Source organism: Phoxinus phoxinus (genome assembly GCF_949152265.1).
Source record: "Phoxinus phoxinus genome assembly, chromosome: 22".
NCBI lineage: Eukaryota > Metazoa > Chordata > Actinopteri > Cypriniformes > Leuciscidae > Phoxinus > Phoxinus phoxinus.
In genome coordinates, this window is record NC_136897.1 from 21,377,969 (window position 1) to 21,405,534 (window position 27,566).

Here is a 27,566-nt window from a genome sequence, read left to right on the forward strand (position 1 = left end):
TGTAAAAACTTCGACTAAGTCTGAAAGGAAACTGTACAATTGAAACGAAGGAGATAAAATTATTTATTATAAAGTGTTGAAAATGAAATAACTGTGGTACACACACCCAGTGCACAAGTGTGAAAACAAAACATTTATCAAGGACAGGATATAATAAAACTAAGTTTGTGCTTAACCATGTTAACAGAAAAACAGGCTACTTTGTGCCAGAAGACAACTTTTTATAATGTCATTCAAGTGTTCTTTGTAGAACATTTTAAGGCTGGCCTAACTGCAAAAAACAGGTCAAGGTCGTGTATTATCAGCGGCATGATGAGTGTATATTGTAGCATAGCAGTTGGAAAAGTTCCCAAAGATTAACAAAAAGAGCCAAGAATCTCTTATCCAACAGAATTGAACCTATTGATGATTACAATTACTCAAAGGTGGTTTACATCAAACCTACTTATTTGCAGAATACAGTATATTTGAGAGCTTCTGATACTTGCATATTTTAAAGCAATCGGATTTAATATTTCAGATATAAATGTTACATTTTTAACAAAATTGTCTTTACATATTGTACATTTCTTTTAATATACAGACTTCAAATTATGCAGATCAGATGCATTAGATCTCTGGTAAGATATTTTGTAATTTACAGGGTTCCCACACTTTTTTACGGGATAAGAGTTTTTATATATGTATAATCTTTCAGATTTGTGATTCAAAAGAATAATTCACTCACAAATCAGACAAGAGCATTTTCTAGTAAACAAAATCTTCATAGCTTTTTATTAATTTTCATGAATTTTGAACATTCCCTGATCTTGCCAGGTTTTCCATGACCGTGGGAACCCTGCAGTAAAATATTTTACAATACGTGCCTCCATAAACAACAGATGAAGTTGTAAATGATAACTGTATGAAGAGGATGTGAGTATAATTGACCCCATCTGAAGTAGGTGTGCCCAAGAATCTGTGAATTTCATGTTAAAAGGTTTTTGAAATCGTAATATGATCTTCTGGGACAACAGAACCATTATCCTTAATGTGTGTAAACCAGTTTGTGGTTTTTAATGGCTGATATCCTTGGTGAACACTATTATAGCACCATTGTTGTTACACCTGTAAAAACACAAAGCACCACACTGTTTCAAACACTAACACAACAGTTATGTGATTTGGGACATACAAACAGAATATAAAAAAGAAAATAATAATAATAAAAGTATTCAAAGTGTAAAAGCATTTGTCTGCTTGGAGTGTAAAATGTTGTTTAGTGTCTGGTTCAAGTGCAAGTATCGGTCAGATAGCTTGAGAACATCGTAAGAGAAGAAACATTTGCTGCTTATCAGCTGTGCAATGTGTATAATGCATGACAAAAGGTAAATACTTCGAATATCTTACAGGTTATACTGTCGTGACGAAAGGCTAGGAGAGGGTCTCATTTCTTTCATTAGATTCATTATGGTAACTGCTGTACATACAAATCTCATTAAAGGAACACCATGGCTCTCCGTTCATTGCGTTCATCTCCGTCTGTCACGTGACAAATGAACAAAAGACTCGGAATCTAAAGTAATTATTTATGGTCCCTGTAAATTATGTTTGACTGCATTATAATGATTTCTTCATTCAGAATATGCTCAAGATTGCGTATAGTGGATGTGTTTGGGGAATTTGCCTGTTAAAAGTATAACATTTAAAGCCCTTTAAATGAACGAAATGACTCAGATTTGTCAGTAAAATGATCCGAACTTCCCATCACTACAAGTAACTTGCAATTTGATTTATTTTCCATCAGTTGTGCTCCACTCTTCTGCTCAGATGAATCTGATGGTTTGATGTAGGCAATAGCTCAAGTTGCCTTTGATAACCATATCAGAGCAAATCTGACTGATTAAGATCACTGTAAGATTGTCCTAACAAGGTATTATCTGGAAAATGAGTAGTCTATGGAAAATATGTACAGTATAAGAATGTAAGAAGCATATCTACCAACATTTTTTTTCTTTGTAAACATGCAAGGATATAATCCGGAAGCCTGGAATCTTCAGCCAAATCAAACTTGAGAGCTCCGAATATAAATCATGTTCGCAGGCTTACCATAGTGACCGTTGTGGGCACATTTATTTTTTTTATGCACTGAACTCTATGCACTTAATTGAGAAAACGTCCATAGTGCTCATTTAATGGATTAAAAATAGTTTGATTTAGGTTCTGAAACAAATTATTTAAAAAGTAGCTTTTGGATATCATTATGAACTGCATCAAAAAAAAAAAATGGAATTCAAATGTATGCATTAAACCTCAAAATCCATTATTCCTTTTTTTTTTTTTACATTTTGATATGGAAAGATAATGTGCTAAATTCTTACTAGAGTAACTCGGTCCTGTATTTCATTGATTTTGTGATGTTTGATAAGACTAAATCATAGATGATTTCCTAACAACATGTACAAATTAATAAAACTGTGCAAAATTAAGACTTGCCTTAAAGCTCATCCCAAAATGAAAATTATTTCATAATTTACTCATCCTCATGTGGTTCCAAAACTGTTTGACTTTTTTTCTCCTGTGGAACATAAAAGAAGATTTTTTTGAGAAATGTTCTGTCCATATGGAAGTCAATAGGAACAAAATGGTTTGGTTATTTCAAAATATTAATTCTTCAAAATATCTTCTTTTATATCCCATAGAACAAAATAAAGTCATACAGTTTTGCAAAAACATGAGGGTGAGAAAATGACAGAATTAAAAAAATGTGGTGATCTTTCCCTTTAAATGAAGGCTCAGGATTGAAAACAAGTTAAAAGCTATCGAAAATAATTTTGACTTGTTCTTAAGTTTGCTTTTCCTGAGCAAAATAAGTAAAAAAAATTAAGTTAAATCAACAGCATGCTACAGATGCTGTTGAGAGAGTTTAACTTATATTAAACTCAGATCATTATTCCATGTTTTAACGTTCACAAAGTAGAAGTGTGTTCAACATCATCCATCCTCTTCCCCTGGAGGGTCCCGGAGAGATTGTCAGAGTCCAGAAGCTCAACCACATTGTACGGGGCACAGTCCTCCAACCCCAGCTTCCCACACATCCACCCACAGAAGCCCTTCTCCAGGTCCCTCACCGCCAGCCACCATTCTCCAAACACCCAGGAGAGCTGGGTCACGGCGGCGTACACCCCCATACAAAGAGACAACGCCATGATCAGAACGGGATACAACAGAATGAGCAAGGGACACACCGTGATCTTGTGCAGAAAGCTGCGTTCCTCATTGTAAACCAGGAAGACGTTGTACCAGGTGAGCGTTCCGTAGTAAAACGACGTGATGAAAGAGAGAAGGAAGATGAACGGGGAGCAGGAAAGGCTCCAGAGAAGAACATGAGGGCCCTGGCTGACCCCCAGCGCGCAGGGTTTTTGCTTGGCTTCCGCGAGCCCGTCACATTCTGCATCTAGACGCTCTTTGGAGCGTGCCATGTCTCTCAGCTCTTTGTCAGTAAGGGTCATATAGATGTCCACCATTTGGCCTTTCCGCTTTCCTCGCGTGATGGTGCCAGTCAGGGTCACGAAACGGCTGTCAGGAGGGATATCCTCTTCTTCTGTGAATGAAAGATAAATATTGAGGAGAATATTGCATTAGCAACACATTAGTATAAATAAATCTGTCAATCGTGTGAAAAAAGAGGAACTGTACAAGAAAAACACTGGGATGTGGGATACAGTCCATGCCAGCAGACACAAAAACTGCCTTGAATTAAATTACACTCAAAAATCTAGCATTTATTTCATAACTAATAATATATTAAATTCATATTTTGTAAACAAAATGTACTTTTTACAGACAAAAACTGCAAATATTAACTGCTTATCATTTTTGACCAATGCATAATTATACACTACTGTTCGAAAGGTTGGGAAGGTTTTTTTCATTGTTTGAAAGAAGTATTTAATTCTCATTAAAGCTAAATACATGCTATTTGGTCAAAAATACAATAAAACAGTAATACTGTGAAATATTACAAATTATGTTCTTTTTTTTTCTGTGATGGCAAAGCTACATTTTCAGCAGCTAGCCTAATACTCCAGTCTTCAGTATCACATGATCCTTCAGAAATCATTCTAATGCTGATTCTGTGCTCAATAAATATTTTGTAACATTACAAATGTCTTTAATGTCATTCTTGATGGATGGCAGACCCAAAACTTTCGAATTGTACATTTTTATATACTACCAATGTTTCTACCTTTTCCCAGATCGAAATCACAAATATATAATAATTTCCTTTCTGATGTGTCTGGGGGGAAAATTCGGTTAACCGGAAGATTGTAGAACAATTTGTAGATAATTGACATCAAATGATCATCAAGTATAAAAATCATGTAATATTTAATATGAGGACTTACTCATGATCTCAAATCTAGTCTATTCTGGATAGAAAAGCACACGTAACCATCATCTATTTTAACCCATTTCAGCAAACAAACAAATGACAGAGAATTCCACTGCACTTGCACAAACACTACAATCCAGTTCACCCCCAGATCATATTTTCACCTTCGTCAAGTGGAGGACTAAAGGTTCCATCCACATTCGCAGAGGTCCCCTCCCCAGCGTCATCATCCTCCAGGTCAGAGCGGTAGATGATCTCTTTCTTTTTCTTCTTCCTCTTCCTCCGAGTGGTGGTTCCCTCCTCCTCCTCTGCTGATCTCTGAAGTGTGTTCACTGGGGTCTCCTCTGTCCCAATCTCTCCCTCCATCTCCAAACCAGCGATGTCTCCAGATGCCATGACTATGGACAAAATTCCTATGATGTCAGTGTGCAGCTGGACACACCTGCTTTGTGTCAATCACCCTTTAAAGATGCTCTCTTCTAGCATTAGAGGAAAAAAATCACAACAGCCTGTTGTTATATTATGTTACTTTGTATTGCCTTACATCGCATTTTACGACATGTTACTATATCAAGTCACACCCCACGCTTCCTATCTGTTTCTGATTTACACAATACTGAAGTGATACACGGTTCTTACCTTGAATAAATTCCCAAACAAATGCATGCAGAGGTCGCTTGATTATTATGTTCAGTTTATCATTCGCAAGAGCTCACCACGTGTAACACTATGGAGCTTGGTTTATTATTATTTTTTCGGACAGTGCCACACCGAGGACAACGCAACCCCCCTCACGCCGATAATGCCATTGTTTAGCCAATCGGCGGCGTGCGCTCAGCGCTCAGTGCGCATGCTCGCGTAATGCGGCGCTCTGCCTAGCAACCGGCACTCAATCAAGGAGCCTCAATTTTTAAAAATATTCCGAGTAAGATGCCAACAAAACCAATTAATCATTCATTCCGCCTGACAATGAACTTTAAAAATAATACATTTAATAACATCTGGTTTTATATGTTTGAAACACGAGCAAAAAGTACCACACGACACTATGTTTGGATAGCACTCATTCATAATTTCACCACTTTGGTTTTATATGATAAAACTGTCTACATTTTTGCTAACCTGGCCATTTAAAATAGAAATTCTCTATATTTTACTTAATTATTTTCCTTTTTTTTTCTAATAAAAAAGAATTAAACTTAAATATGTTTTCTTGGGAACATCGCTTACATTGGTAATGTGTTTGTTTTTCATTAATCTTAAATGTAATTCTTTCTTTTTCTTATTTGTAATATCCCTTTAATTAACAAAAGTCAACATCAGGATGGACATTTTTGGTGGGTATTTCTGTAAAAACAACAAAACGGTTAAAGCATCCCGTTCATTTTCTTACAATAGTGTAAATAATCAAACTATTTAATAAAATGTAAGTGTCTACAGCATATTTCTGAAAGTCTGGTATATACATTTTTATTTTTTATTTTACTGTCACTCAAATAAAAAGCTATACTTTTTTAAAATCAGAAATGACCCAGCAAATTGATGCAATTGCTTAAAAGTTGTTTCAACAGAAATTTTATTTTCTTAAAGGATTAGTTCACTTTTAAAATGAAAATTCTGTCATCATATACTCACCCTTAAGTTGTTTCAAACCTGTATGAATTTCTTTCCTCTGCTGAACACAAAGGAAGATAATTAGAAGAATGTCAGTAACCAGACAGTTTTTGGTTCCCAATGACTGCCATAGTATATTTTTTTCCTACTATGGCAGTCATTGGGAACCAAAAACTGTCTGGTTACTGACATTCTTCTAAATATCTTCCTTTGTGTTCAGCAGAGGAAAGAAATTCATACAGGTTTGAAACAACTTAAGGGTGAGTATATGATGACAGAATTTTCATTTTAAAAGTGAACTAATCCTTTAAACAATACATTACATATTTGTAATCTCTCTGTGACAGTTGATACATGTTCTTTTTAGAAATCTCACAATTACAAATGTTATATTCACAATATCATATTATTACACATATTTACATTGATTAAGCACAGTTAATCAAGAACTATTAGAGGTTAATTATGCAATGATAATGCTAAAATTCAGTGAGCATCACTCAAAAGCCACAGTCGAGACGCGTTGCAATTCCTAGCAAAGACAACAACACTTGCGCTCCACCCACGCTGCGATGAAGAGCAGCTGTTTGACAGTCTAGACTTGTTTTGTTATGATTCACAGCTTGGATTTTGTCATTTTCATGATTTCTCTCAGTGTGTCTGTATTTTCTCCATCTGGGGCTGGAGGCCAGGCACTGTGGTCTGATCAGAGAGACAGAAACAGAAAGCATTTGCATACTCATAGTAAGTCAACATCCGTCCTTGATTTCGAAACAAATACAGCATGTGTTATGCTCTCATCTGGCACAAATATGGGTACCTGGGATTTCCCACACAGAGTGGTAGAGGCTCTATCCTGCATCGACCTTCAGGGTTGCTCCAGTAATGTAGCTGGCAGCCGGAGACAGCAAGAAACATACAGCTGGTGATATCTGATAGAAATACATCAATATTTTATATATTATTATACATATTAAATATTAAGGATCTGAGCAGAACAGACATTTTATTTCAATCTCAGATTATGTAAACACTAATACACACACTAATACACACACTAATACACACACACACACACACACACACACACACACACACACACACACACACACACACACACACACACACACACACACACACACACACACACACACACACACACACACACACACACACACACACACACACACACACACACACACACACACACACACAGCTATATAGTATGGCGGCAGTAGTTTCTGCTATTTCAAAATGTCAACATCATGATAATAAGATACCTCCTCAGGAACACCAAGTCTTTTAGCCGGACTTAATGGCACTGACATTTCAAACAAAGTAGGACCATATTCTTTGTAGTTTTCCATTGCAGTTTTTGATATGATAGTTCCCTACAGTCAAGAAACACAAAAACAAAATAAAAGACATAATAAAACATAAAGACATGATAGACAAGACAGTTCAATTTGGAGTGTATATTGCAGTTGAATTGGAATTGCATTACATATAATAAAAACATGTTATTTATAAAATTGAGATTTATCTGAAAGCTGAATAAATATGCTTTCCATTGATGTATGGTTTGTTAGAATAGGACAATATTTGGCAGAGATACAACTATTTGAAAATCTGGAATCTGAGGGTGCAAAAAAATCGAAATATTGAGAAAATCACCTTTAAAGTTGTCTATTTTTGTTGGCGATTGTGCTGCATTCACTCGTAAAAATATATATTTTATATATTTAAGGTAGGAAATTTACTAAATATCTTCATGGATCATGATCTTTACTTAATAATATCCAAAGGATTTTTGGCATAAAAGAAAAATCGATCATTTTGAACCATTCAATGTTTTGTTGGCTATTGCCACAAATAAGCCTGTGTGACTGGTTTTGTGATCCAGGGTCACATATGTACGTCACAACAGTGTTTTTTATACTCTTTGGCCAAAAGTGATTGAAATCTAAACAATTATTGCGGTAATCTATCTCAAATAATTGCGATTACATCAAATAACTACGATTAGCCGATAAATCAATAATGGCGAATATCAATCAAACAATTTAACCTCATTTTGGACAACACTATGCAAATACAGTATGCTTTCCAATTGTTTCCAAACTGGCACTAACCGGCGCCACAGAGTTGACCCGGATGCCACTGTCAGCCCACTCAATGGCCAGGCTCTTGGTCAGGTTGTCCACTGCAGCTCGGGCCGCTCCTGTGTGCCTGTCATAAACAAGTCTGCCAGTTTATACATAGCTTTGAAAGGAGACAAAATGCATTACCATGAGAGGATGAATATTTAACCAGCCAATAAATGTAATATAATAAAAAATATATTTGTATTAACCAATATTTTTACCAACTCACGCCATTCCAGGAAAACCCTTCCACATGTCCGCAATGATGTTCACAATCACACCTCCATTATCTTTCATCCATGCATTGTATGCTACGAATCAAGAGCAAAAGTTGTCTGAGAGTACAGGTCAACATGTCAATTCATTATTTAGTTAGAAATAAGGCTCACAATTACACATGCAATCACAAATACACCCTTTAAAATAAAGGTTATTTATTGGCCTCTGCTGTATGGTTCCATAAAGAACCTTCAACATCCATGGTTATTTATAGTTGAAAGGGGTTCTTTAGATTATTCAAATGTTCTTCATACACACAAAATGGGACTTCAGTTCACTGAAAGGTTCTTTTGGGAACCTAAAATGGTTCTTATATGGCATCGCTGTGAAAACCCTCTTTTTGAACTCTTATTTTTAAGAGTGAAGCCGATAGCTAAAGCTCATGAACCTTATAAACTGCATTTCACATCACATCGCATTCCGAACCTTCTTTGCAGCATAAGAACGTTCCGTTGAGGTTGGTGTCAATCACAGCATTCCAGCCTTTTGCACTCATCATGTTCACTGGGCTGGAAAACTGTCCACCTCCATTATTCACCAAAAAGTCGATCCTCCCATGGAGCTTCAGGGTGGAGGCCATCAGGTTCTTCACCTGTCAAAAATGAGAGATTACAATTTCTTTGTAGAGTCACACCACTATAATCCAAACCTACAGGGTCATTCCGTGCAGAGCTGCACGATTAAACACTCATGCGATGATGCGACAACGATTCGCCTGTGCCACCCAATTAAACCTTTGACAAAATCACGTTCAAATTCAAGTGTGTCCAACTGCGTCCCGCAGTACTACAAACCACGCCCCTATTACCTCAAGTCACGCCCCCTACAATCAAACAGCCATTCTTCTCTTCAAATCTGCGCTGAGCAAGATGTGATTGAAGCTGACAACTGCATCTTTATCCACACACACAGTATTGATATTTCTGTGTTTCACAAATATTAAAATTATAACAGAATACTGATATAAAAGTTATAGCGATCAAAATAGAGCAAATCACATATTGAAAGTAACTTGGCGCTGGGTTACTTTTTCAATATGTCAAAATTTGAGCTGGGGAAGTTCCTGGAATTTGGTTGATTTGATACAGAATGAATGAATGACCCTACTATTATCTATAAACAGGAATTGCCAGATGGAGAAACCAGAATTTGTCCTATATATTTGTCCTATATACCTTCCTAAATGTATGCTTCTCTGGCATGAAGGAAATGTATAAAACATGTTCATGAGACTGTCACCTCTTCTTCATTCCGGATGTTGCACTGTATAGGGGTCACTTTAGCCGGACTGGATGGGAGGATCTTCTGTGCCAGCTCTTCAGCTGCTGACTCCAGACGCTCAAGCTTTCTGGATGAAATGACCACATTGCATCCTACAACATGGGTGATATTTCAGACTGTATATACATATATACTGTATATATATATTATATATAGCTAGACCGTATTCATCTTTGATTTTTAACTGAAATGAAAGCGAGGCTGTGAGAGAGACATACATCTCTTCAGTGGGTTGTACTTTATTTAATGTGCTTTTGAATTGTTCTGCTGATGAAACATTGCAAAAATATTTTTCCAAGAAATGTAGTAGTCATGCCTGCTCTGAATAAGGTCTAATAACAAAGCTAGCCTTTATATTTTTTTGTATTTATTTTAGTGTGTAAGAGATTTAATAGTTAAGGCAAGACACTACAGGCAAAACCAAAGTTTTATCAATGTTTTACTGTGCAGAGGGTTTGTTCCTACAGTATATCATTTAACATTCTATTACTAAAAAACATTTAAAACATTATTTTCTATATTTTATATTCCAAAATATGTTACCAAATTCACCTGTCTTAAATGGAAATTATGATCTAAAAACATGAAATACATTGCATTGGTAATAGTTAAATTGGTGATTGATGACCAACTATTTTTTTTATAAATTATTGGCCGATTGCGGTGTTGCTCAATATCTGGACTAAAGTTCACTGTTAGTGTTACGTTATCGTATGCAGTCCTGATCTAAATACAATGACAAGTCCATCTATAAAACCAGTAAATGCATACCTAACAGTAAGAGCTCAGAAGTAATAGCTTTTCCTATCCCAGTCCCGCCTCCCGTCACGATTGCAACTTTGTGATTGAAAAGACCTGCTTTAAAAACACTGGACACAGCCATGATTTCTGTGACGTCACGTGACAGCCAAGGGACCGTGAAGCAAAATAAAAGTCCTTTCCGTGTTTGTTGATCCAGCTTCCTGTGTTCTGAGCGCGACCGTTTGCGCTTTGATTTTTTAATAATAGTACTAATGATAGTAATAATTAGGTTTGGTAAATTTAAAAAGAAATACTAAGCAAAATGTATGAAAGTAAGCAAAATACTTTTATTATTAAAACACGAAAGATATCTCAATATGTAAAACCATGTGATTTTATTTTACACTATGTACATTTGACACAAAACGAAAAGAAAATGTATTCCATAATCGCATTAACTTGTGAATTACAGACACGAGAAGCTCTAGGAATATGTTTTTCTTTTATATTGTGGAATTCTATTTAATTTGAATGGCAGTTCTGTAAGAGAAAGTCCATGTTGTAGAAAGTTTAACTTACAGACACTCACAAATTCCAACATCATCTTGTAAATAGTGTATACAGCACTCAAATTACATAAAACAACTGGATGCAGACCGTAATGTCATCCACATAAGCTTGAGAACTTTTCAAAATAATGTAAAAACATCCTAATGATTTATTGCTTATTAGGATTATACACATACACATTTACAAAAAAAAAAAAATACATGTGTATATATCTATATATGTTATTATCTGCATGGTTTTAAACATACACTTACATATACACATTAACATTTTAATAACATTGTGCAAATTTGAAGTGAGTGCATACCACAGAGTTAAAAGCAATTACGAGGGCCACTGAATTAGAAGTTGCTCAATAAAAACACAATTTGGCATTATATTAAAAAAAAATTAGGTTTTACAATAAAAACAAACAAACAAAAAAGACATTAAGAAGGCAAGTCTCGGAAAGAGTGGCACTTCAGCTTTGTGATTCTTAAACCATTGCATATAACAAAAATTATCTGGCCCTAGAGGTCATTTGAAGTAGTACCCAACATCTCACAGTCCTTTACAGCGCTAAGTAACGCTGCCACAAACCTGTACAACATAAATGTACTGATATCTACATAACCAATGCAAAGAGTACAACTCAACAATACTATGTCTGTATGTACATGAATTAAATACGTGTCTTCAAGCACTTGTGTGGTTAGCGTCAAGTGAAAATAAATCTTGCTTACTTTTGAAGAAGAAAAAAAATAGTATATGTGTGTGTTTCATTTAAAAAATAAATTAAAACTGCTAGAAGCCAAAGCAAGGCCTCTAAAACAGTTAAGGGTGAAAGTGCATACTTTAGTACTGTAGTACATCATGCGGTTACGGCCTATCGGTTCTCTGAGATCTTTGAATCCATTCAAGTCTTCCTCTGTGCTCTCAGTTGTCCAACAGCAGCATATCTGTGGTTCTTCTGAGATGTGGATAGTTGTCATTGAGCCACATTAAAATAAAAAGCCTCTTGTAACGCTGCATTCCGGCATGTAGTGTTTTTTTTGCACCAAGATGCATTGCGGTCAGTAGCTGTTTTCGTGGCCTGCGAGGATGTAGAGATTGCTGTGTGCTGTTGGATTGTCTGTGGGCCGGCTCTCCAAAACCACCACTCTATAAAGAACAACATCAAAACAAATACCTTTGACCTGATGCACTTTCTGCGAACATATGCCCTACATTATAAAACATGGATTGGCACACCAGTAATAAAGTGTACAATATTAATTAAATAATGACATAACAATTAGATGGCTTCTTTTCACCTGTCTGAACCCAGCAGTCTAAATATCCTTGTGTTGTCAGAAATCTCCTGTGTAATCTGGAATATAAACAGAATAATGTGATTGCAAAATATGTATGTCATTGTCATATAATTTAACAAACTTTTTTTCTTACACCACTCTCTGAAATATGTTCTGATCCTGATTGATATATTCTTTCTCATTCAGCTATTTTAAACATACACATATATAATGTGTGTGTGTGTGTGTGTGTGTGTGTGTGTGTGTGCTTAAAATAGATGAATGAGAAAAAAAAATGTAAACATGTTGTTGAATATCAGCTAGACCATATTAAAAAGTAACCTGAATTGCAAATTAATCAATTTAATTATCGGTATATGTAATTACCGGTATATACTTTTTAATTAGTAACCTGTATTGCATTTAATTGACATTAAGTATTTATATTAAATTCAATTTAACTTATATAATATAATATAATATAAATGTATATTTATATCTAAATTAAATATTTAATATAATATATCATTTATATATATTGTAATATTTTTGCAGTTGTTTCTTCAGCTTCACGATGGGGTCGGGGTTTGTTCTCTTGATATTATTGACTTGCCTCATTGGACTTGAAGCTGCGTCCTTGCATGCCATGCCTCCAGAAGGCCAACACACTGTCTTGAAGGCAAACTAAGAGGGATAGATAGATGCATAGAGAGAGATTTACTACAATAGATATATACACTACAATAAAAAAAAGAATGTACCCATAGAAAAGTGTTGAAATACCTAAAGGATAACTGTTAAATTCAGTGAGCTTAGAGAGGAGTTATGTAAAAATGGAGGAACATTTACTTCAGGCCACCCTTAATGTCCCAAAGTTCCATACCTATTGATTCAATCTGGAAGTTAAAAGTCAGTTCGGATGAGAGTTTTCGACTGGACTTTAACCGGCCTTGCAGATTCACAATCTTAATGCTCCCTGGAGATGAAGAGAGGCAATGAATCACTATATCTGTTGTTTGATATGCATGCATCTGTTATTAATCTATTAATGGCATGTTCTGTACTTACGATCTAAGCAGACTAAAATTGTATCTCTCTCCAGCTGGGTCACATGCATCACACAACTCTGTGGCGTATCTGAAACAACATTAACAATTTTCTAGAATTATGCATTATTAAAATTCTAAAAGAGTCAAATCTATTAAAAGCTACGGTAATTTAAGTCAGTAAAAAACAGTATGATTTATAAGCAGTTTTCCTAATGTAGGTCAAAACCTTTCTTTTTAGTAAACGTGGTGTACACAAACAATGAATTCAATGCTCAAGTTCATGAGTAGAGCCCCTGGTGATACTTCGAGCACAGTTTTATGTAGTGTCGAGCCTTCTTAGTGTTTTAAAAACAGCAATTTTGATACTATCATTGTAGTGCCCCTAGCACTCCCAGTCAAAAGGTATTTTGACCTAAAATGAAAATACGGTCAATCTTAAAAGTGCCGTTTCCATTCTAATTCTGCTTTTACATGTAAGTTTAACTCAGGTAGATAAACAAAAAGAGCTTAGGTTCAATTTTGTCAACAGTTACCCTTTTTATCTGTGTGATAATGACGTTTTAAAGTACCCACCAGAATCGAACCAGTTGGTGGTAGAGTTGGGATTGAGGGTCTCAAACCGCACCACCTGGTTAAGCTCCATCCCTTTGCTCACAGCTATGCAGATGAGAGGATACTGATGCTCTGGAACCACCAGCATCTCAAAAACCTCCAGCGGACACGGCAGGGGGAAGTCTATGCTCTGCAGGGAATGAGTCAGTGCTTAATTTGGAACAGCCTGCATGTGAATATGCCAAGTAAAGCACTTTTAACCCTCAAGTCTTAAGTAGAAAATCAGCAATTTTTAAAAGCTTAAAAGAAACATGAATAGCTAATAGCTAAGCCTACATTATATTTCTTTCCACCACTTTGAGTTGTCAACCCTTTTTCCATGGATTTTAGTGTGATGCTGATCTGCAGATCACCCTGTAACATTGTTTTGTCGATGGGAACCAGTGACGCTGAGCTCACCTTGACCAACATGAATTTCTGCATGGACTCCACCCACTCAAAAAGGACAATACTGGACTGAAAGGCACCGCACAGGTACTTGTGACCAGTATAAGGATTCCTTACTAAGAATAAACAAGACAACATATGGAAAAAAAAGTATATTTCATTATATTTTCTTTAAAGTGCCCCTATTATGCTATTTTAAAGGTTCCTAGTTTGGTTTAGGACGACTCCTACAATAGGTTTACAAGCATCCAAGGTAAAAAAACAGTTACATTTTCTCATAATATACATTGCAGCATCTCCTCTTTCCTCACAGTGTGTGAAACGGTTCGATAAAGAATTCCATCTCTCTAAACCTCTTCTTTCCGAAAGCTTCCTCTGCTCTGATTGGTCAGACGGCCCAGTCTGTTGTGATTGGTGAAATGAAACGCGCATTACATTATCTGAATTTCAGCTCCGAAGGCTTCCTCAGCACTTGTACACACAGTGATACGAACGGTAACAATGGCGTCGGTTTTACTGTATCAATTCACACGATCCAAACTCTTCCAGACCTCGGTTACAAATACAGTGTTTGAGGGTCGAAGTAGATAGGTGTGGTTTGGTCGTAACGTGAAATAAACCAATCAGAGCGTCCTCTCACATTCCCTTTAAGAGCAGGCGCTGCTCTTAAATGAAAACTGCTGCGTCTGTTTAGATTAGAGAATCAAAGTGTATGCGCGTTGTTCACACGCTACATACTGGCCAAGCATGCGCCCTTAAAATAGCATATGACTATCGCGCAACTCGCCACTGTCTTTAGACTAGGTTTTTCCTGGTCAGTGGCAGAATTGTTTTCTAAAACTGCAAAATAACACCAGGGAACGTTTGCGCCGGAACACGCCTCCTCTTTTCGCTGAACCGCCCCCGGGAGCGCAAGTTCATTCCCTAATTTACCGACGCGCGTCTGTGGAGGAAAAAGTCCGCTGTGCGTGGGTGCAAAATAGGAATGATACATGCGTCAGTGTACAAAGAGTGTCTTGCAGAGTGCAAGATAGGGCCCTACAACTTTATTTGTCGTGCACTTTGATCTTTGAAACCTTTTACACTCACATACAGCTATATTACACACTGCATTAAAAAGGTAATATCTGAATAAGCATAATAGGGGCACTTTAAAAACATCTGAATTATATGTTTGACATCATCCGAAGTATATATGTTACAGAATTCAGAAATAAAGGAAGGAAGAAAAGTACAGGATCCGCTTACCTACACAGCACCTTTGACACCCTTTTGTTTCAGGGATCTTATTGGACACTGAGAATTTCCTGGAATACAAATAAAAACATAGAATGAAAAAATGCACATTTTGGTCACATCCTTACACACACAGAGATCTGAACATTTACCTGGGGATCATTTTGTCAGGGAATCTGTATGTTGGGATGGCAACAGGGAGTTTCTGCATATGTCGAGCATGCTCAAACAGGCCACTCAGACTGTGAGAGTACAGGTGACACGCTTTTCCTGCGGAAACACAATTTAAGTACTCAAAAACAAGGAAACAGGACAATGTCAGGTAACACTTGACATATATGACATGTTACTATAGTTAACTTTTCTAGTATGATCACATTACAAGCAGTTTCATCCTATAACGTAAAGTGTGACCCGAAAATAAAAATATTCTAGCAATTGTATATAAAAAAAGAAACTCATTCTGAATAATTTGAAAAGCTCTTAAAAAAGATATTTTTTTAAAGCACAGCTTACCGGATATTGATAGCAAGCTGTTGCTCATGACATACAGCCAAGTACATCTCCTGGGGAAAAGCTGAGAATGACACAAAAATAGCTTTAGCACAAAACAAACACGACTGACTGAAGAAGCACGCCACACTCGGATAACACAAGGATATACATTTTACATTTACATTTATTCATTTAGCTGACGCTTTTATCCAAAGCGACTTACAATTGCTATATATGTCAGAGGTCGCACGCCTCTGGAGCAACTAGGGGTTAAGTGTCTTGCTCAGGGACACATTGGTGTCTCTCAGTGGATTCGAACCCGGGTCTCTCACACCAAAGGCATGTGTCTTATCCATTGCGCCATCACCACCCATATACGGTTTACAAAATTAGTTTGCAAATGCCAGAAAAGTAGCATCATACCTGCTCCATGGACGTCTCGTGCAGCTCATTAAGGTTTAAGGTGTAGATGCCTTCTTCTGCTCCAAATATCAGATACTGGTCTGAAATGCATTAACAGGGAGGAAGAAAAAAGTGACTTTTTCAGTGGAGATATTAGAAAATGCTCATGTAGGCAAAATAGATATAATAACGTACCATGAAACATTAATATTTCCGGTAAGCCAGATTCTAACTGAGACATATTAACTGAGCTCACCTCGTGTGTCTGGATTGATCCATGAGGTAGCGCAATGTATTTTTAATGGACAGCCATTAAAGACTTTAGAGAAACATGCTCCCATCTGGATATGAGAATAAAACGCAATGAGAACTCAGATGCAGCAAAATTAATCACAGGTCAAAAGGTTCATATCCAAGAAAACAAACACATGCATTCATTTAAATAAAAATACATGGCAAGTGCTTAAGTCCCAATACAGTGCCATAGATCTGCAAATCTATGATGTCCACTTACATGAACCTTTGGAGTTGGAGGGAGACCATTGCTGATGGGTTTCTGTGGGGAAAACAAATACAATTGAAGAAAAATAAGAGAATGTAAGTATATTATATATATAACATAAATAATTTTGTTTTATGTTTTTGAAAGAGGTCTCTTATGCTCATGAAGTCTGCAATTATTTAATCGCAAATAGAGTAAACAGTAATATTGTGAAATATTATTTTTAAAAAATTCTATTTTAATAAATAAAATGTTTTAATTAAGTCCTGTGATGACAAGCTGAATTTTCAGCATCATTACTCCAGTCTTCAATGTCACATGATCCTTCAGAAATCATTCTAATATGCTGATTTGCTGCTCAAGATTTGTTTCAATATTGAAAACAGTTTTTGCTGCTTAACAATTTGTGGAGACAATGACACCATTCAAACATTTGATTGAATATTTAAACAATATTAAAAATAGAGAGAGAGAAATTCATACTTTTAATATTACTGTTTTTACTGTATTTTTTATTAAATAATTGCAGACTGACAGGCTAATTGAGCATACGAGACCCCTTTCATAAACATGAAAACAAAATGTAATGCTTCCAAACTTTTGACAGGTAATATATATATATATATATATATATATATATATATATATATATTCAAATAACAATATAATTATTTTTGATATTATTATATATGTATATATATATATATATATATATGTGTGTGTGTCTGTGTGTGTCATTGTGTGTGTGTATATATATATATACACACACATACACACACACATTACAACAACATATGTAAACAACATATGTAAACATATCAAAGATTTGTTATTATTAAATAATACAATTTCTTTAAAGATCTGATCATTAAAGATCTTAAATATCATTATATCTCATAACATATATATATATATAATATACCATATACAAACATGTCAAAGATTCATTATCCAGAAACCATAAGCGTTGCAAGAATCACTAAATGCAATGGAACCGAGCCATACTAGAAAATCTTTCTTGTCCTTCGTTCCAGGAACAGCAGGGGGCGTTGTGGACTGTGTCTCCGTTGAGGATGAGTGTTCAGATGGGCTAACTCCATTACCTGTGTGTATGTAAGGAAAGATATAGTACACAATTTAGTTTCTGTTTATAAATCCTAAAAGCTATGTTCCTTAAAATAGGAATCCAGCAAGAGATGCACGCAGAGCACATTATGTAAAGAAAATGTGCTTTGAATGTACATTCACAAAGAAGTTTAGCATTACGATCAAACGTTTTGCAATTACTAAGCTACTGCTGCGATTTGCAGCGACCATACTATAATACAATGCAAAGACAAGCGCAATGAAGGATGACTGCAACAATGACTGACAGGAGAACAATCATTTGACAAGGAAAAGATTACAAGGGTGGAGTGGGTGATTCATGGTGTCTTCCAGTGGGTGTGTGACATTTTCAAATGCCAACACCATTGACGGCATTTCTCTTAGAGAGGGATGAGAGATGACATGTAATCTCACTACTGTCTGACTAAAGGGACTAACAATGGGATGGTTTAGAGACAGGTTTAGTGACTGGGGTTGAACTACGTTTATAGAGGAGAGTTGAATTCAATGCGGGACGGGCCTGTCTTACTGTCTCCTTCCTCATCGTGATCTTCCTCGCCGTCAAACGAGACCTGCAGACTCTCGTCGAAATGACTACATATCCCAGCATCCCCCTGGGCTTCCCACGGGTCATGTTCTTCCCGACTGGTCTCATTACCTAAACTGCTGAGCTTGTTTGCTGGCAGTCGAGGAGGCGGAGGTCGAGGGGGTACGTTGGTGGATGATCGAGCCGGGCTTTCGGGCTCCGGGCAGCGCTTTATAGTGCCCTGGTTACCGTCATGATCGCCCGAGGAGCTTTGATGAGGTCCGGGACTGTGCTTTGGCTGGAAAACGACAGAACAAAATTAGCAGCATGCTACCGGCTTCTGTGGGATCAATAGTGCGATTACTAAAAAAAAAGTAGTGTAAAAAATCTGTAGAAGCTGTTCACTGATTTCCGATAAGCTTGCTTCAAGGAAAAAGAAGGACTTGGTTGCTCAAAATAAAACAACACCTGAACATACACTACCTTTCAAAGGTTTGGGCTGGGAATGATTTTTTAAACGTTTTAAAAATATATCTCTTATGCTCACCAAGGCTATATTTATCTGATCAAAAACACAGAAAAAACATTAATATTGTTAATTATTATTACAATGTAAAATGTAAAATAACTGTTTTCCATTTTAATATATTTTAAAGTGTTATTTATTCCTGTAATAGCAAAGCTGAATTTTCAGCATCACTACTCCAGTCTTCAGTGTCACATGATCCTTCAGAAATCATTCTAATATGCTGATTAGGTGCTCATTAACAATTTCTAATTATTATCAATGTTGTAAACAGTTGTGCTGCTTCATATTTTTGATTTTTTTTTTTTTCAGGATTCTTTGAAAAATAGAAAGTTCAAAACAATGTAAAAGTCTTTTTGTCACTTTTGATCGATTTAATGCTGAATACAAGTAATGATTTCTTTCAATAAAATAAAATAAATCCCCAAGCCATTGAACAGTAGTGCAGGTTTTCAACACTAAAAAGGTTTACTAAAAACATTTTATACCATATAACTTAATTACCTTGGGAGGAAGTGGTGGGGGGACCTTAGGCCTCATGGTAGAGTTTTTCGTGCTGAGACAAATCAGACAATCAAATTAGTCACAATGCTACTTATTTATGTTAATCATACAACTGACGAACATAATTTGAGGGCATTAACAGGCTGTTAATGGACCTCTGTGCTTGGTTTCATCTGACACTGGACCAACAGGGGTACAATAAAAGACAGGAAACAAACGACAAATACGCATGCAATCAAATGCACCAGGAATAATTCACTCTAATGAAAATTCTGTTATCATTTACTCACCCTCACGTCATTTCAAACCTGCGTGCTGTTATTTTTTTTCGTGAAACACAAACTTTTGAAGAATGAAATACAGCCCAAAAGTGATATAGACTACTTGCATGGTGCTTTTTGGAATTTTTTTTGGTGGTCACTAATAAAAGCAATTAGGTTTGGAACATGATGATGAATAAATAATAACATTTGTATTAGAAAAGCTTGTCATCACTGAGATGCGCTACGAGTGTCATGATAGTAGTTAATTTGCTAAATAAAGGGAAAGAGAGATGGTCTGTCCAGTAAGAAAAGAAAACAGATGAAAGAATGATTCCCATGGAACTAAAAAGGCCATGATATACTGGCAACATTTTCAGGGGACATTGAAAAACAGCATTTGATTTTAAAATAAAAGTCGTCAAAAATTTAATTAATATGAGTCACAAAGGGTTGTCTCAGACGCTTGCATCAAAAAGTTGCCAGTGCATCATGATCGTGAAGCGTTTTATCCTAGAGCAGCTGGGAGAAATTGGCTATAGAATCAGAAGAACTTACTGTGTCAATTCATCATCATGATCATCACCATCATCTTCACCCTCATCATCATCCTCCAAATGAGCCTCATGGCCCCTAATGAGGATTGAGAAGGTTGCGGCGCTCATTCAATGAAGATTATCAATTTGAAGCAAGACTGTTCGACTTCCCATGGGTAAGATTAAACACTAATGGGCCATTCACATAGGGCATCCCGTGTAGTTTTTAAATGATAGTCTACATAAATATGCACTAAACAGACTCTTTATGTGACCTTTGTGATCCATCTCACAGTTTTTTCAGCATCTCATGCTATGAGCGCCATGTTTTTAAGACACCATGAAAAGAAAGTTACTTTTTCTTGTCTCAAGATGTTCCATTGTTTTCGAACACAAGAACGCATCACTATTGCAAAGTAAACATGTTGGTAGCATAATAATCAGTCTGATGATTCAGTGACGTTCCCTTTAAAGATGGACTCTAAAAATCAAAGTGTGACACAAATTAATGACAGGACAATCCCAAAGATCAGTCTAGAAATGCATCTGGAGTAAATTTCATTTAGAGGGACTATCTGGTTAATTTCCCCCCTGAGGAACGGAAAACTAATACTGTGGCAAAAATAACAGATCTCCAACAAAGCATTGCCAAGCAAATCAGCCTTTGGTTCCACTCGGACAAGCACAAAAGGGCAAGGTTAGGTCACATCAAATATTGATCAGATGAAAAAGCAGCTATGCAGAGACAGAAAGCAAGAGAGTGAGAGAGCGTGTGAGAGAGAGAGAGAGAGAGAGAGAGAGAGAGAGAGAGAGAGAGAGAGAGAGAGAGAGAGAGAGAGAGAGAGAGAGAGAGAGAGAGAGAGAGAGAGAGAGAGAGAGAGAGAGATGGAGAGGGAGAGGGAGAGGGAGAGGGAGAGGGAGAGGGAGAGGGAGAGGGAGAGGGAGAGAGAGAGAGGGAGAGGGAGAGGGAGAGAGAGAGAGAGAGAGAGAGAGAGAGAGAGCACAGGAGTGAAGGACACGAACAAAGCATCGGCATCATACCTCTGGTGCAGCTCTTCTTCAACAGATTTCAAGAGGCTCCTGTAAAGAAAGAATTTAGCAAAGTGAAAGATGGTAAGTAACAGGTGATTCTTTCAGTGCAAAGAGCATGTGGAAACACATGATGAACAGTTTTATAACACATCAAGGGATCCATTAGCTTTCATTGATTTAAGGCTAAATAAACAGGCATTTACTGCTAAATTGTCTCTGATGACACTGGGAAACTGTCCAGTGCTTGGTTGTTAAATTTTAAGAGAATGTCTGCTTCCGACCGTCTAGAACCTCCGTTCAAAAGTTGTTTATCTACACTGCGCTTTAATTATTGAACAGTAAGGTTTTCTGGACTAAAAGGGATTTAAAATAACAGAAAAAAGTCAGTAGATAAAAAACTAGCTTCACATTTCCTCAAGAAAATACCAGTTCACACAAGGTGGCAAAAGCAGTTTTAGGTTTTGTTTATCCATCAATAAAATGCTGCATACAAAGAACAACTGACTAATCACAATTCAGTTTGGTAAATGTATAAGAAAGAAGATCCAATTGCAATTCAGTATGCAAATATAACGATGACGTCATTACTTTAAATAAATCGTGACGGCTCAACATTCTATCACTGTAACCCGGTGGAAACTATAACATTTAAATAGTGAACGAATATGCCATATTTAGCCGTTTTTGTAAAATCACAGATTTTACGACATGATAGCAATATAGACCACAGTCACCCAAAATGCTCAAATTGAATTTCTGTGGACCATGTGCAATAGAGAAAACACCATGATGGATTTCTTCATCATACAGCCAAGGCCGAACAGAGATATTCTTGATTTCTAGCCATTAGTCATTCACAACATTTAACATATTATATATAATAGAACTTATATAAATATGTTTAATCTGTTTTATTGTACAGTAGTCAACATTTGAAGTGGATCAAAAAAGTTCATCAAAGTTGTCCCAAGACAAGAACGGTTAATGTTAAAAAATCATGTATAACTTTGATGATGTTCAAATGTTGACTACTGTACATAAGGTAGGTCCCCCCTCATGGTGGTTGCCATTTTGAAATTAAATTAATAATAGTACACTACTCACTTTAATCTCAGTACTCCCCAATTATCAGGCACTTTTTAAATGGAAATATTTGTCAACCAAATGTAATTTCTTTTGTGAATGCAGAATTTCTACAACAGTTACAATCTGGGATCTCGATCTCTCCTCCACACCAGTAGGTGGCAGTATAACGGTTCAATGGGGAGTGTCATTTTTAAACTGCTCCAGTATTGGATGATGCTTAATATCCTTAAATATTTTTTTTTTTTAAATTTGTGCTTTACATTTATGATTTTGAAGAACAGTGCACTTTTAAAATATAATACAGCACAACCACTTTTAAAATAAATAAATAAATAGATAATAAAAATGTGTTATTTATGTCATGTTTCTCTACCACGGAGCCAAGAGTGGCCTTCTCATTTTATTGTATTTAACAACCAAGAGAAACACAGGCCCCAGGACCATTCATCCAGACAATACTATTCCACTATTCTAGTTATAGTTTCCATCATTAACCAAACAGAGGCTGATGAGCTGACTAAACGAGAGCGGATGAGTGCCCGTGTACGGTGAATTGTGACGCTGAGGGGGTGTCTCTCGAAGTGCTCGGGACCCATCTGTTGACAAGAGCTGAGAGCAACACCTCAGAGCACATGCAAAGGCGCTCACACAAACACAGAGGGAACGCTTTCACTGCCACTCCATCTGGTGTACTCGACCTTCTGTTCACTATATGGCAAAGACAGTCAACAATGCGCAGGGTGTGTGCATTTGAAAAGAATGACAGTCATACGGATCACACGCAAGCAACCTGAAACATTACGTGTCACACTAGTGAGATATCAGGTGTGAGATAAATAGATGTACGGACACACACACACACATATGCGTCATGAACAAACCCTGCATGTGTCTTTGAACTGTGAATAAACTCTCTTAGGAATGTCCAATACACAGCGATATACAGATATAATTGGTACATTGCATTTTTATAGTTTGAATCCTTTTTTTTTTTCAGCAGTAAAACTTTGTTTTTATTAATATAAAACAGTGTGACATGTTCTGAAACACTTATTTCCTCCCATGATGGAGCCTTGAGGGGAATCTTGCTCATAATCCATTTGTAAATCCTGAAGAAAAAAAAGAAAAAAAGTAATATAGAATATATCTTCATCTTACGCTTCAATTCATGCCGAATGCAAGTGTGTTTACACAGAGCTCCTAAAAAAGCATGAAAAGAGAACATGAATAATAAGACCTGCATGAAATGCTGTTGACATTAGATTCAGGAATTATTAACTCTAGGTAACTCTTTGTTTGTAATTAGTGTTGTTTATTATTATTATTATTATTAATCCACACATGCAGTTTCATAATGGTTTTGCACTTACAAGGTATATTAGTGAGTGAAAACGATGGAAGAGATGATGAGATGAGCATTAATCTACAGTGTATTAGCTCTACATCAGCAAGCAAGCACACATCTTGCCATCTTTTTTTATTAGTTTTCATTAGATGTTTTTCTTTTTGGGCTCGGACATCACAAAAGATCATTTTAAGTATGTTTTTAGAATTCAGTGAAAGTCAATGGGGTCCAAACATCATTGACTTCCATTGTATGCACACAAAAAACAGACGTTTTTCCAAATGTCACCTTTTGTGTTCCACAGAGGGGGGTGAAAGTCATACAGGTTTTAAATGACACTGATGATGAGGAAGTGATGGCAGAATTTTAATTTTTGGGTGAACTATCCTTTTCAGGTTTAAAATAGTTTTAGTACAACTTAAACGTTAATCACATTATTAAAATGCAAAGAGTAAAAAAAAAAAAAGGTGGGAGATTAACAGGTTGGACCCCTAGGATAGACAATCTGTCTTTTTTAAAACTGAAAAACTTTAGTTCTCACTTTTTGTGATGAAATACAATTAGAAATGTCGATTGCACAAGATTGCTGGAAAGGAATTAAATTCATATCGCTCACAATGTCCTCCTAATTAGAGCATTGTGGGTGGACTGGGCCATGTGCTATCTCTCCTCCCACTCACCAATATGATCATTCAAGCAGGCAATGACTTGAAATAACTTTGTGTTCATGACTTAATAGAAACATAAAACAGAGGGAGTATCTATTAAATACCTTAGGCACTGAAAAACTCAGACGTGAGGAATATTTCAGGAATAAAACATTGTTTTTAACCTGATGGCATGCCGTCGATTACAACAACAATTTCAACTGACCCCTCCGTAGAGGAAACCCGTTTACAGAAACTAATGTAATCTTATAATGGAAGCTAGCCAGGAAACTAATGCAATTTTCGTCATGAACAACTAAAAAAATTAAATAAGTTTAATTTAGCTTGGTATCCACATGAGAATACCAGAAAGGAGATTGAAGGAACGTGATACGCACCTATTTCTGTAACAAGTGACTCAATGTTATTCAAACCAGAAAAATAGTTCCACCTAAAATAGACAATTTTTATATTTTATTTTAAATAGAATATATTTTAAAATTAATTATTAATATTATTGTTAAATTAGAGTATAATATTGTATTTATTTTTACATTTCAATGCCAATTAAATTAATTTGTTATTCTGATAATATCATTTGTAAAAATTCTAAGGAAAATAAAATGGAAAAATAGAACCATTCTGACTAACAGACTTTTATACCCAATATATGCATTGAAGCAGTCACAACGGCTGCGTCAGGAAGCTGAAAAATGCTGCATTTCAAGGTAAGAAAGCATCAAAACATGTCCGAATCCAACGTTAGCTTCACTTCCTGAGATACTTTCATCTGATACATTTTTGATATCCCACAATCCTGTGCATGTCATTTCAGAAGGCATCTGAAAGTTGTGGTTGGTGGTCAGTTTGTGTGTAAATGTACGTTTTTGACCAACGTATTCAACTTTTGATGTCATTTCTAGCAAGAAATTACTATTGTGATAATTAAATATTTGCTTAGTTATCACCAAAGCTTGCTCTATTTTGTTGTAGATCATTAAACCGCTTAGCTTCCTGTAAAGTCATTGCCTGATAGGGCAGCGAGACAACAAGTCTGTGATGTCACAGATGTGGTAAATAGACATCAGGTCTTAAAAAAATCTGGAATATCCCTTTAAGGGAAACGCTGTCTTATTTCTTTAGGGAAGTTGTCTACAGTGCTTCATCCATTAGAGGAGATATTCTGGCAGAAGATTTTGCTATAACAATCAGGTCACTGATTAAACTTGAGGACCTTATCTCCCTCAAACTCTTTCTTTCTTTATTTCACTCCCTTTTGCTACTTCCACAGCTCTCTCTCTCATTTTCCCCTCTTACTCTCTCTCTCTTTCTCTCTTTGGAATACAGCTTTTCAGCCATGCAAAACCTCATTGATTTTGCCCTGCAGATTAACAAACCAAATTTCCTTTACGCAGCAAACTGTCATATCCTTATTCGCTGGCTGCCTTTCTGCTGATGGGAGGCTTTTCAGAAAGAGTGATGGAGAGAGAAAGGATGGAAGAGTAAAAGCTAACAGAACATCCCAGACTATCCGCTTCACCGCTTCTGTCACCGCCTTCTTTCATCTCTTTCCTTTTGGGTTCTTCATACGCAGTCAAAGACACCGATTCCAAGCATGTGATTCGCTGTGCCGGCTCAGTGCGTGGGCTTCAGACCAGATGGATGTGTCAATCAAAAAAGCCCCAAAAAACGCAAAAAGATGAAAAAGGGGGAAAACGGGGGGAAAACGTTTCTTTGCACAGGCATAACCCCATGATGCTTTTAAAAACTTTGCAACATCATTCTTCAATATATCCCAGTCACTAAAATAAAAAGCCAAAAGGACAAAACTTTTCAATTTCTATACTAAATTAATTCAGTGCCATAAGTATCTAGTATCCATCTAGTTCGAGAAGCCAAATTAATATTATATATGTATATATATATATAAACACACACACAAATATATATATATATATATATATATATATATATATATATATACACACACACACACACACAAATATACATATATATATACAACATACACGCACACATATATATTATATATATATACACACACACACACACACACACACACACACACATATATGTATACACAAAATATAATTTAACTACTTGTAAATGTCAAATCAAGTTTGTGAATCAAATAATTTTAATCCACAATATTCATAATCCAATATAACTGTTAACTTAAAAATCATTAATATTAGACGGTTTAGACTTTTATGATGTGTCATAAGTATCGTGCCATCTAGTTCGAGAAGTCAAAAAAAATTATATTTATATAATATATATATATATATATATATACAGTATATACACACAATTTAATTGTTAACTTCAAAATCATTAATATCAGACGGTTTAGACTTTTATGATATTGTGATTATCATAAAAGTATTTGTTAGATATTATGAAATTATGCATTAGAGCCTCTATAGAGCCAATATCATGGCACTTATGACAGCTGTGTATAAGAATCAACAGACAATGCAACACCATCTTTGCAGTTTAAAGGCAGCTAAATAGATGCATACAAAGACGAATCACAATTCAGTATGCAAACAGAGGGGGAAAAATGGCCAATTGGATTTCAGTACGCAATTATTATTGAGCACGGTAGGTGTTCACAATAACTGTGTTGTAACGGAGGGGTGAGGTTGTGTCCCTGCTGCAGAATTAGCTGATACCTCAAACAGACCGTGTGAGCTGGGTTTGTTGCGCAAAGCGTTGCTTGCTGAGGCAATGTTTCCCCCCCTCGCTCTCAGACCTGCAGAGCACTTCGGTTTAACCGTCCCTGTGGGACACGCACAGGCACTTCAGACTCTTTTTTCCCCCTCTCTCTCTCTTTTCTTGTTTTCCCCCATTTGTTCGCCTTCTCCGCCCCACTCAACATCCATTCCATCTGTCTAACCCTAATCTCTCTCTCTCTCTCTCTCCGTTCCCTCTCCTTCACTGTTGCTCGCTTTCAAGATGTGTCTGATTGTGACAAGCCCTAAAAATAAAGCCCCTCCGAGGCCTCGACTACACAAAATG

At 36.2% G+C, this 27,566-nt stretch overlaps 3 protein-coding genes across 19 annotated transcripts in view; all 3 read right to left on the bottom strand.

The window, feature by feature from the left end:
- Positions 1-47: 47 nt before the first annotated feature.
- On the bottom strand, positions 48-5,262 carry tmem169a (transmembrane protein 169a). Of its 3 annotated transcripts, none has more exons than XM_079598523.1 (3): positions 5,015-5,262; positions 4,540-4,773; positions 48-3,583 (listed from the first exon to the last, which is right to left on the bottom strand). In XM_079598523.1, exons 2-3 carry the CDS (start codon positions 4,769-4,771, stop codon positions 2,949-2,951), a joined length of 867 nt encoding a protein of 288 aa, XP_079454649.1. In that variant the 5' UTR covers positions 4,772-4,773; positions 5,015-5,262; the 3' UTR covers positions 48-2,948. The 3 variants fall into 3 exon arrangements, with proteins under 3 accessions (XP_079454649.1, XP_079454648.1, XP_079454650.1); XM_079598522.1 differs by having other exon boundaries at positions 51-3,583; positions 4,540-4,854; XM_079598524.1 differs by having other exon boundaries at positions 1,739-3,583; positions 4,540-4,851; positions 5,015-5,259.
- Positions 5,263-5,554: 292 nt separating this feature from the next.
- pecr (peroxisomal trans-2-enoyl-CoA reductase) lies at positions 5,555-10,599 on the bottom strand. Its single transcript, XM_079598058.1, has 8 exons — positions 10,465-10,599; positions 9,652-9,785; positions 8,839-9,004; positions 8,363-8,444; positions 8,122-8,218; positions 7,270-7,380; positions 6,810-6,921; positions 5,555-6,691 (listed from the first exon to the last, which is right to left on the bottom strand). Exons 1-7 carry the CDS (start codon positions 10,574-10,576, stop codon positions 6,841-6,843), a joined length of 783 nt encoding a protein of 260 aa, XP_079454184.1. The 5' UTR covers positions 10,577-10,599; the 3' UTR covers positions 5,555-6,691; positions 6,810-6,840.
- A 211-nt stretch (positions 10,600-10,810) lies between these two features.
- The window catches only part of map4k3a (mitogen-activated protein kinase kinase kinase kinase 3a), a 57,351-nt gene continuing 40,595 nt past the window's right edge, over positions 10,811-27,566 (bottom strand). For 4 of the 15 annotated variants that reach the window (XM_079597024.1, XM_079597028.1, XM_079597023.1 and 1 more), the window contains 19 exons: positions 23,586-23,644; positions 21,459-21,497; positions 20,440-20,514; positions 19,622-19,673; positions 18,586-18,889; positions 17,964-18,061; positions 16,971-17,012; positions 16,713-16,797; positions 16,478-16,557; positions 16,076-16,136; positions 15,712-15,829; positions 15,572-15,630; positions 14,336-14,439; positions 13,898-14,066; positions 13,344-13,412; positions 13,159-13,251; positions 12,889-12,959; positions 12,297-12,352; positions 10,811-12,144 (listed from right to left, as the gene is read on the bottom strand). In XM_079597024.1, coding sequence (XP_079453150.1) covers positions 12,057-12,144; positions 12,297-12,352; positions 12,889-12,959; positions 13,159-13,251; positions 13,344-13,412; positions 13,898-14,066; positions 14,336-14,439; positions 15,572-15,630; positions 15,712-15,829; positions 16,076-16,136; positions 16,478-16,557; positions 16,713-16,797; positions 16,971-17,012; positions 17,964-18,061; positions 18,586-18,889; positions 19,622-19,673; positions 20,440-20,514; positions 21,459-21,497; positions 23,586-23,644 — 1,722 coding nt within the window. In that variant the 3' untranslated portion in view covers positions 10,811-12,056. The remainder of the gene's footprint in view (positions 12,145-12,296; positions 12,353-12,888; positions 12,960-13,158; positions 13,252-13,343; positions 13,413-13,897; positions 14,067-14,335; positions 14,440-15,571; positions 15,631-15,711; positions 15,830-16,075; positions 16,137-16,477; positions 16,558-16,712; positions 16,798-16,970; positions 17,013-17,963; positions 18,062-18,585; positions 18,890-19,621; positions 19,674-20,439; positions 20,515-21,458; positions 21,498-23,585; positions 23,645-27,566) is intronic. The other 11 variants (XM_079597020.1, XM_079597018.1, XM_079597017.1 and 8 more) reach the window with 4 other exon arrangements.